Source organism: Tachysurus vachellii, chromosome 11, assembly GCF_030014155.1.
Source record: "Tachysurus vachellii isolate PV-2020 chromosome 11, HZAU_Pvac_v1, whole genome shotgun sequence".
Taxonomy (NCBI): domain Eukaryota; kingdom Metazoa; phylum Chordata; class Actinopteri; order Siluriformes; family Bagridae; genus Tachysurus; species Tachysurus vachellii.
In genome coordinates this window covers 1,338,957-1,350,000 of record NC_083470.1, presented here as the reverse complement: position 1 = coordinate 1,350,000, position 11,044 = coordinate 1,338,957, and the positions used below count along the sequence as shown (strand labels likewise).

Sequence of the window (11,044 nt, the reverse complement as noted above, 5' to 3'; positions counted from 1 at the left end):
CCGGTCCTGAGCTTCTCGTGAGATGAGTTCAGAGTTTCACTCGGCGCTGGGAAACAAATCCCATCAGAAGAGGAAAAGAAACAGGAGAGTTTTATGAGTGAATCTGAAGATAAGGTCGCAGCTAAAAATAGATTTTACGACGATGTTCCTGAGCCAGTTCCTCTATCAGCACTTCCTCTGCTGCTCCAGACGCATTTCAACACTTATTCAAACCAGATCACATTGTGTCACGTTTAGTGAGCGCGCTGCTGCTCGGGTTACACACGCCGTGTTCCGATTAGTTCACCTTTAATCTAAACACGCTCGCATAGTGCGGGAAACCACGTGGACGGGATGAGCCACTGTCAGGGACGTGTTTATTATAGCCGTGATGCGCTGAGTGTGTTTAGTGTTAGTGTTAGTGTTAGTGATAGTGTTAGTGTTAGTGATAGTGATAGTCCATGATGTGTGACAGACAGGAGTCTAAAACATTCTGTTCTAATGAGAACACGGCTAAGTGAAAATAGCTGCACTACACACACACACACACATACACACACACATACACACACACATATACACACACACACACACATACATACACACACACATATACACATACACACGTACACATACACATACACACACACACACACACATACATACACACATGCACACACACATATACACACACACACACACATATATACACACACATACCTACACACAAACACACACACACATACACACATACACACACACACACATATACACACATATATACACACACACACATACACACACATACACACACACACTCCACACACACACACATACATACACACACACACTCTACACACACACTCCACACACACACACACTCCACACACACTCCACACACACACTCCACACTCACACACTCCAAACACGCTAACACACACTCCACACACGCTCACACACTCCACACACACACACTCCACAAACGCTCACACACTCTACACACTCCACACACACACATACACACACGCTCACACACTCTACACACTCCACACACACACTCCACACACACTCCACAAACGCTCACACACTCTACACACTCCACACACACACACACATACACACGCCACACACACACACACACACACACACACATACACACTCCACACACACACACACACACACTCCACACACACACGCTCACACACTCTACACACTCCACACACACACACACACACACACACACATACACACTCCACAGGCTTTTGACTGAACCATTCAACATCAGTTACCCGATTCTACAGATCCAAGACAGATTAAAGGATAAAACAGTGACTGTGTGGGAGATGATTTATTTTATGTAGTGACACGATTCTGCTTCACTTCTCCCCTTCAGACAGACAGCAAATGAACACGATGTTCTACGTGATAAATGTTTTCCCACGTTACTTTTCTGCTTCCGCTTCCACATGCCAGGTTTTGAGACGGTTTATTCGTTTGTTCGTCCGCAGCTCCGAGCTTAAGTCCGTAAACCCTGCTGAATCAACAGCTGGAAAAAGTTCTCCAGATGTGTGCAAGCTTTGAGTGACTAAACACATCATATCCCCCAATCAGTCCGTTTATTCTGTGACTGACGCTGCACGGATCCCTGGTTAGAGGATGGAGCTCTGAGAACTGCTGAAACACCACGACACACACAGCCCCGGGACTTTGTGAATCAGTGGAACATGCTGTAAACATTACACAGCGCAATTATCCATGCCTTCGTACTGAAGTCAACACAGAAATGCGTGGGCAGAGAAGAGTGTGTGTGTGTGTGTGTGTGTGTGATGAGATCTATGAGAGAGAGAAGAGGAATGAGATGAGAAAGCGAGGCTCGAGGAGAACCAGGTTTGGCCAGAAATGAAATATACACAAAAAAAATCTCCCTCCTCCCCCAAACGCAGTCCATCAGCCAACACGTGTTTGTTGTCCAAAGTTTGCTATGAGAACAATCTTAAAATCCAGATTGCTCAATCCAAAAACATCACCAAAAAAATCACCAGCTTAAAGTATCTCCAAGCCAACTGGGTCAGAGGACGGCCTCGCTGGTCTCGCGCTTAAAACACCTGATTCGTACGTGGCCACAGAAAACACTTCGAGATTCTACAGAAGATTCTGTAGAAATCATCAGAACCTGAGGTTTATCTGGTCACCGAACAGACGGAGAAGCAGAACAAAACCGGAGCGCCGGAGAGACCGGAGGATTAAAAAAATAAACAGTCCTTTTAAAGACGTCATTTGTAAAGTTTAGAGCCATCTGCTGTCTGTGAGATGAACTGCAAGTGCAGTAAAACCCGACACGACTTCCTCATCCTCTTCTTCCTCCTCCTCTTCAGATAATACACTCAGAGCGTATATTACACTAAAGAACCCTTAATACACAGAAGATGCAAAGCAAATAAAGGGAGTTTGTTACTTTAGCTATACTACAGTAGCCGACATGGCGAAGGGAAGATCAGTTTAACACCACCCTCAAGATGTGTGTATGCTATTAGGATCTGTGTTAATCGTTTTATTATTTTAAAGACACTCTTTAATGATGAATCGTTCTGTGAGATTTTCGTGTGTATGATGCTTTCGTCTCATCATCGCTGACTGATAATGATGGCTTCGATGTGGGGAAGAGGGCGTGGCCAGGAACAGGAAGGAGCGGCATTATAGCAAACTGTAAATAAATGTGTCCTTAGTTATTAGTTGTAACAAAGCTGATTATTAAACATAAATAAGATGGAGTCAGGTTCATATAGAAAGGAAGCACATATTATGAGGTATGACACAAGCAGAGCGTGATTTCCTCCAGACACTGAAATCATCACCCATCTTGATCTCCATGGTGGATTTCTCACTGATTTTTAATCACACTGAGTCTGAGTTATTTATTTTTATTAAAAATGTACGTTTATAAATCCACACGCCGACATCTTCGTTTTATACACCACACAATCCAGAGCTGGATTCAGTCACATCCGTGAAGTCCAATGAAAGTGATGTGGAGTCCCGTCCGATTTCTGACCATGAGGCCATTTCTCACTCCAGACATTGCGTCTTTTGTGTTTTGATGAAAACCAGGTCTGCATTATTCAGGTGCAAAAATCATACCGAGAGAATTAGAACCTGTCAAATATCCTGAAATCTGTTTCCTCTCCCAGTGAAAATAAAGAGAAACACGTCTGCTAACTGGCCAAATCCACACGTTTTCTCACTTATTGCATAATTATAGTAACATATGTAGCTGTTACACGCTGCAACGAGAAGCCGACAGGATGAGACACGAGTTACGGCGAACACACGCAGAAACACGGCGAGAGAACCCACCACGGCTCAATTAACACCAGGATCAAACCCAACACCAGAGCTGAGTAATTACTACAGTGCTCCAGTGAACACTCGACACTTTGACTTTTATTGTTTTGTACAAAATCACCAACAGACTGGAAACATTTCATCAGCAGAAAGCTGCAGAAACCTGTGACATCCACAGGAGTGTGTACTGTGTCCAAAAATACAAATATATATGAACTGGATATGGGCCAAAATCCTTTTACCTGCAGTAAAATGCTCAGTGTGTTCGTGTGTTCAGTGACGTGAGGTTTCCGTGTTACTGTGAATATGTGGGGGAGCAGCTCTAGGTGAGGGAGCAGCTCTAGGTGAGGCTCTAGGTAAGGGAGCAACTCGAGATGAGGGTGAGGCTCTATGTGAGGGTGAGGCTCTATGTGAGGGTGAGGCTCTATGTGAGGGTGAGGCTCTATGTGAGAGTGAGGCTCTATGTGAGGGTGAGGCTCTAGGTGAGGGAACAGCTCTAGGTGAGGGTGAGGCTCTAGATGAGGGAGCGGCTCTAGGTAAGGGAGCAGCTCTAGGTGAGGGGGCGGCTCTAGGTGAGGGGGCGGCTCTAGGTGAGACTCTAGGTTAGGGAGCGGCTCTAGGTGAGGGTGAGGCTCTAGGTTAGGGAGCGGCTCTAGGTGATGTTGAGGCTCTAGGTGAGGGTGAGGCTCTAGGTGTGGGAGAGGTTCTAGGTGAGGGAGCGGCTCTAGGTGAGGGAGCGGCTATAGGTGAGGGAGCGGCTCTAGGTGAGGCTCTAGGTGTGGGAGCAGCTCTAGGTGAGGGAGCGGCTCTAGGTAAGGGAGCGGCTCTAGGTGAGGCTCTAGGTGTGGGAGCGGCTCTAGGTGTGGGAGCGGCTCTAGGTGTGGTGGAACCGATTGACCTCAGTGACGTTAAACTCTCAGTCTGACTGGATGGGATAAAGGCGGAGGGTTAAAGCTCCTCAGGCCGTGTTGTTAGAGGGACATAATCAGCTTTATACGTGGAGTCGTTACAGTTGTGTATCGTGCCGTGACGCATTTTGGTTTCCAGCGAGTTTTCCGTTCGCTCACAGTGTCTCTTCGCTCCGCTCCACATTAACAGTGACACTTTCGAGTGTACTAACCGGCTCTTTTTTCACACCCGCCAGCCTGCTGCCAGTTTCCAGCCTCGCCAAGTGTCTCTGAGTGCGAGAGACAATGAGATTATTCATTTTGCCCGTGAAGGGGCTCGAGAACGTGGCTGTGGGATCGGTGCTCGTAAATGCTGAGGCACTTTTACACACATGTGGTTCGAGTTTGGCAGGAAAAAAAAATCCCAATCAAACCCTGAGTCTCTATTGTGCAAAGGGACAAACTGCAAATAGGAGAGTACCATTAGAGTAATGATAAGTTTGGGAAGCGAGGGTAATTACATACAACGCCCCCTTTACTGCACACACACACACACACACACACACACACACACACACACACACCGCTATCATGTAAACACAACATCCACTCAGGACACACAACAGCAATACAGGTTTGGGAAAAATATACTAGGTTGGTGTTAACACAGCCCACGCAACTATAAACACACACACACACACACACACACAACATCTTAATATTGCATGACTGATGTATTCCAGGAATTCGTCTTGTGATGAAGAGCCTTTTCTGGTACACAAGTTCTCTCACTCTGAATAATTCTATTCCAATGGAATCTAAAAATTCGTTTTATTTAATTTACAGATGGCTGAAAGTGAGATGAAAAGAGAGAGCGTTGTTTCTGAAGCGTGTGTGTATTTACAGCGCAGTGTGTGTGTGTGTGTGTGTGTGTAAGTGTGTGTAAGGACGAATACCAGTGGAGGTCCCGCTGCAGAACCACAGCTCTGTTCTGCTCACATTCAATAAAAATATTCGAACTATTTTAGAATACACAGGTTTGTCATTCAAATAAAAGACCTGATTATTCATTTAGGAAAAGAAGAAAAAAAACTGCACATATGGAAGGAGTTCATACAGCTTCATACAGCTTCATTCAGCTTCATACAGCTTCATTCAGCTTCATACAGCTTCATACAGCTTCATACAGCTTCATTCAGCTTCATACAGCTTCATACAGCTTCATACAGCTTCATACAGCTTCATACAGCTTCATACAGCTTCATACAGCAGCTGCACACATTCTGTCTAATTATAATGACGGTGGTGGAACAAGTCCTGATGTCTCACAGGGTTCATTTAAATGTGTCAGTTTATAGAAAGATTTCATTTAGTTTAATACAGTAACTAATGATAAAGAAACACACACACACACACACCACACACACACACACACACACCCACACACCACACACACACACACACACACCACACACACACACACACACACCACACACACCACACACACCACACACACACACACACACCACACACACCACACACACACACACACACCACACACACACACACACACACACACACACCACACACACACACACACACACACACACACACCACACACACGCACACACACGCACACACACCACACACACACACACACACCACACACACACACCACACACACACACACACACACACACACCACACACACACACACACACACACACACCACACACACACACCACACACACACACACACACCACACACACACACACACACACACCACACACACACACACACACACACACACCACACACACACACACACACACACACACACACACCACACACACACACACCACACACACACACACACACACCACACACACACACACACCACACACACACACACCACACACACACACCACACACACACACACACCACACACACACACACACACACACACACCACACACACACACACCACACACACACACACACACCACACACACACACACACCACACACACACACACCACACACACACACCACACACACCACACACACACACCACACACACACCACACACACACACACACACCACACACACACACACACACCACATACCCACTACATACAAATGTAAATGTAAATGTAAATCTATGACATACTCACACACACCACACACACCACATAACCACACACACACCACATACACACACACACACACCACACCACATACCCACACACACACACCACACACACCACAGACACCACATACACACCACAAACACACCACATACTCACACACACCACACACACCACATACTCACACCACAAACACACCACATACTCACACACACACACACACCACACACACCGCACACCCACACACCACAAACACACACACCACATAATCACACACACCACACACACACACCACACCACATACCCACACACACACCACACCACATACCCACACACACACACACACCACAAACACACTCACCACACCACACACACACACACACCACACACAGACACTGAAGGATGATGACGATGATGATGATGACGAGTAACTGTAAGAAGTTCCATCACTGGATCAGTTGCTTTCATTTCTAGTCACAGTGAGTTGTAAATCTAAACATCATCAAGAAGAAGATGTGTGTGTTAATGATGCTGGTTTCGGACTAATCTAAAGCAGTCAGTGTGTCATGTCCTTCTCACACTCAGTGCTCTCATTATGTTCAGCGGATTAGTTTGGAGTTTGAGAAACATGGCAGATGTGGAGGCTTCTGGACGAGCTGCACGTTCAGGCTGGAAGGTACGACGGCGTGTCGCAATCTGCTCTGCGTCCCGATCCAACCATAAGCATCGCGTTATTTCAGAAAACAAAAACCTCCTTGGCGGCAGCTGGAGCTGAAGGTCGAAGGTTCTCTGGCGCCTCTCCCGTGTATTCGTCCTTTCCAGAAAGTGACGTCTGTCTTTGGCTGCACAAATAACCCGCTGTATCCAATTAGCACGGATGTTTAGTGATGTACAATAACTAACGCGGGCTTGTCAGCGGAACGTGGTTTATTACTAGATGAAAAGTGATTTAAATCCACAAATATTTGGAGCGTTCGAGGCGTTTGGCATCAGCCTGCGCCTTTCGTAAGGCAGATATTCGCTGCGTCGTCTTCTGTAAACACACAGCTTAGTGATTTTCCTACTCGAACAGAACTGTTTCAGCTCATGGGGTCCTGACTAGCGCTTACTGTTTGCTTTCACTGCACCGATCCACAATGAGTCACTTTGTTAACCATTATTATATTTTAGACCGTTGAGACTGTGACAGATCAGAGAAAGTGTCGAGGGCTGAATGATCTCTCAGTCCACTGCTGTGATGGATCATCCTGACAAACCCCAGACATTCCACAGGAGTGTGTGTGTGTGTGTGTGTGTGTGTGTGTGCGCGTGTGTTTTAAACACAGATATTAATAATGTAACAACACCATGTTTTGTTCAAAGCAGGTTTCAGGACCAGTGAGGATTCTTAAATAATAAAAATACGATTCTATTCATCGTGTAACGTCTTTTATACAGAGGACGTAAACGCAGCGATGGCAGAAACGAGGTTAAAGATTAGAGAATATTAATATTTATGAGTCATGTTGAGGAAGTGAATCAGGGGTTCAGTGGTTAAGTGCACTGATAGATTATCATATTTTCAAGCACATGATGAATTTTCTAGCTGGAACCTTTGTTCCTCTAGAGCGAGGACGAGAACAGCCGTGAACATCAGCCAAGGAGAATCTTACAGGTTTATAGAACAAGAGCTTTAGAGTTATATTGTTATTTATAATAATATCGGTTTCTTTTACATAAATAATCGACATGTCTCGCCCACAACAACAAAAAGATAAAACCACAGCATCGGTCCTGGAGCCACAGCGTCATCCGTCACGAACGAGGCGTAAAAGACGTGTGTTTGCACCGAAGCTCCAGCTGAGAACAGACAAACTCCGTGCCTGCTTCTCTACATCGCTCCACATCCACATTACTCTAGTAAAAGCTTGTTCTGGCTTAAATCTGACGATGACCTCTACGTCCATCAAACCACTGACGGTGAAGTGATATAAATCATGCAGTGTGAGCGATACAGAGTCTTGTACTGTCAGTGTTCTGCATCGACTGCCAATCAAACGGTCTGGAGTTCTGCCGTACTGATAAATCGTCGCAAGCCGTGAACCGCGTGAACCTTCTCGTCTGTCAGGATTCGCTCTCGGTTCTCGTCAACACGTCGAACGTGCAGTTAGCGTGACTGTAGCACTGAAGCACACACACGTGATACCGCCCTCGTCACACACCGCCGCCGCCGAACATCCAGCCCAATAGAACAGCTTTAATACCTCATGGCGTCTGCTAGCAGATCGACATTTTACAAGAAATACAACATTCAGCTTTTAGACAAATCTGGAACGTGATCAGGTCGTAATCACGGCGTAGCTCAGTCACGTCGTTACGCCCCTGAATCAGTTCAATCAGGTGTGAATAAAACGTCACCCCTTACCTTGTCCTTGTCCTGGAGCCGTGCAGAAGCCGGACGTGTGAGATTTTTCGGGATGCGGTTTCTCCTGGTCCGTTTTCAGACGGACGAGTTCGGCGTCCTGCACACACTCCGTACGCTCGTCTCGTCTCCAGCACAGATCCGTCAGATCCGCAAAACCAGTAAAGCCGTGATGGTGTCCGATCATTCCCAGGAGCGCCGCGCACTTGGAGTGGATGCACACTTCAGATTTTCCCGTGTGCATGTTCGATCCCTCGGCACAGAAACTCTCACCACGGCTTCCTCTTACCTGGACAGGGGGAGACGGCGAAAAGTCACGTACGGACACCGAAGAGCTCATTTGTCCCCAACATTCTTTTCTTCTTCGTGCGGCGTCCGTAATGTCCACAGAGGGCAGAGAGAGACAGAAACAAAAACAGGGACAGGATCAGACGGACGACTCTGCGTGACCGACAGCACAAGCTGCACAACACCGAAAACTTCTGTTTATTTAAACGTATAAATCGAATTATAAATGACCTCAAATCACCAACGAGACCTGTGTTAATGAATAAGGTTTAAATTCCTCTGGTTTGGTTCTCTGTCGTCAGTCACTGACCAACAGCCGAGATTCACACCGACAGCCTTCAGTTCACGTCTACGGCATTTAGTAAAAAAAAAATGACGCCTTCATTTAACACCTACGGCGTTCAGTTCCACGTCGGAACGAATAGCGTTAAGACCTTTGTGTTCAGTTCCTACTCACTGGGTTTATAATTTTAATTAAAGTCAAGAAGCTTTTATTGTCATTTCAACCACGTTACCACAAACAGCTGTGTTAATTAACTCCAGTGTTAATATTCCTGCAGTGTTTACATGTTCGTTATTAGTTTTTAATTAACACCTTTTTAAATTGATTCATTTTTTTGCTAGGACTGACTTAACACCTATAGGTTAATTAACATTCTGTTGGCCGTTAGTGCTGAATTAACACATTTAATGCTAAACGAACTCTTCTGTAATTTATGCAGTATTCGAGTATTATTTTTATAATGTTCAGTTAATTGTTATGACATTTATTTAACACAAAGTGTTAAGTTGTTGTTGTTTTTTTTTTGTTGTTTTTTTTTTACAAATGTTGGGTCCCTACAAGACTCATAGTGTTGAGTTAATACTAACAGATTACTGAACACCTGGAGAATTGTGGGTTTTTTTTCTCAGAGAACTGAATTTATGTCTGTGGTGTTCAGTTAATTAACAACGTTGAATTCGACCTTAGTGTTTAGTTAAATAAGTGTTAAATCAACATGTACAGTGTTCAGTTAAACACTAAATAAAAACATACAGCATTCATTTCATTATTAGTGTTAATTAAGACCTAAATAAAGATAAAGACAAGTAGGTGTTAATTTCAAAACATCTTACGGAACACAGTGATAAGTGTTGTGAAGTGTTCACGTACCTACAGACGGTGTGCAGTGTTCAGTAGCTGATGCTCGGCTCTTCATCATCTTTTCTAGCACATTAACACTGTTACTCTGTGCGTCCTCATCCTCTCTCCCAACACACTCACTAATACACTCACTAACACACACACTAACACAAACACACTCACTAACACACACTCTCACTAACACACACTCACTAACAGACACGCACTAACACACGCGCACTAACACTCACTAACACACGCGCACACAGTCGCAGCATCGGAGCTGCAGAAAGCCCAAAACAGCGCGCTGCTCTCTGACTGGCGGCTCCATCCACCAATCAGCTCGCAGCGGCGGAGCCAAACGCGCCAATCAACAGCAAGTAGGGCGGGGATATTAACCGCATTAATAAATAAATCAAATCAAATAAACCATTTATAAAAACCCGAGTTGTTTAAATCAATTAATTACCTAAATAAAACAACAATAATATCGTGTTAGCTACAGAACCTAAAATATAAATAAAATAAAATGAAAAACCAAACTGCTAAACAATTCATCAAAGTTAAAAGAGAATATTTCGGATTATTTGCTGAATATAAACCGGATTAAGGATCTATGTGGATATATCAAGTTATTACTGACAGTAAAGGAATAAAAGGCTGAAAGTGTTTAATGTGAATTTATTAAACAGTTTTAATCTGTAAACGTGCAATAAGAGAAACAGGGACAGAAATCACGTGTAAACCGGTTAATAAAGTTCTGAATCATTTTAGTCTGGTGTTTTACACAGAATATAAAATACAGATATAGACTTAGGGATGATAATGAAGGACAGAACACGTGTAAATTTTGAGATCTGTATAACAGGAGTTACAG

The 11,044-nt window shown here is 44.6% G+C and overlaps 1 protein-coding gene across 2 annotated transcripts in view; it reads right to left on the bottom strand.

The window, feature by feature from the left end:
* Positions 1-10,421, bottom strand: part of LOC132853558 (zinc finger protein GLIS1) — a 99,507-nt gene extending 89,086 nt beyond the window's left edge. The window contains exons 1-2 of one of the 2 annotated variants that reach the window (XM_060881393.1): positions 10,198-10,421; positions 8,760-9,118 (exon numbers count right to left, since the gene is read on the bottom strand). In XM_060881393.1, the coding sequence (XP_060737376.1) occupies positions 8,760-9,096 (337 nt within the window). In that variant the 5' untranslated portion in view covers positions 9,097-9,118; positions 10,198-10,421. The remainder of the gene's footprint in view (positions 1-8,759; positions 9,119-10,197) is intronic. The other variant, XM_060881394.1, reaches the window with a different exon arrangement.
* Positions 10,422-11,044: the final 623 nt, after the last annotated feature.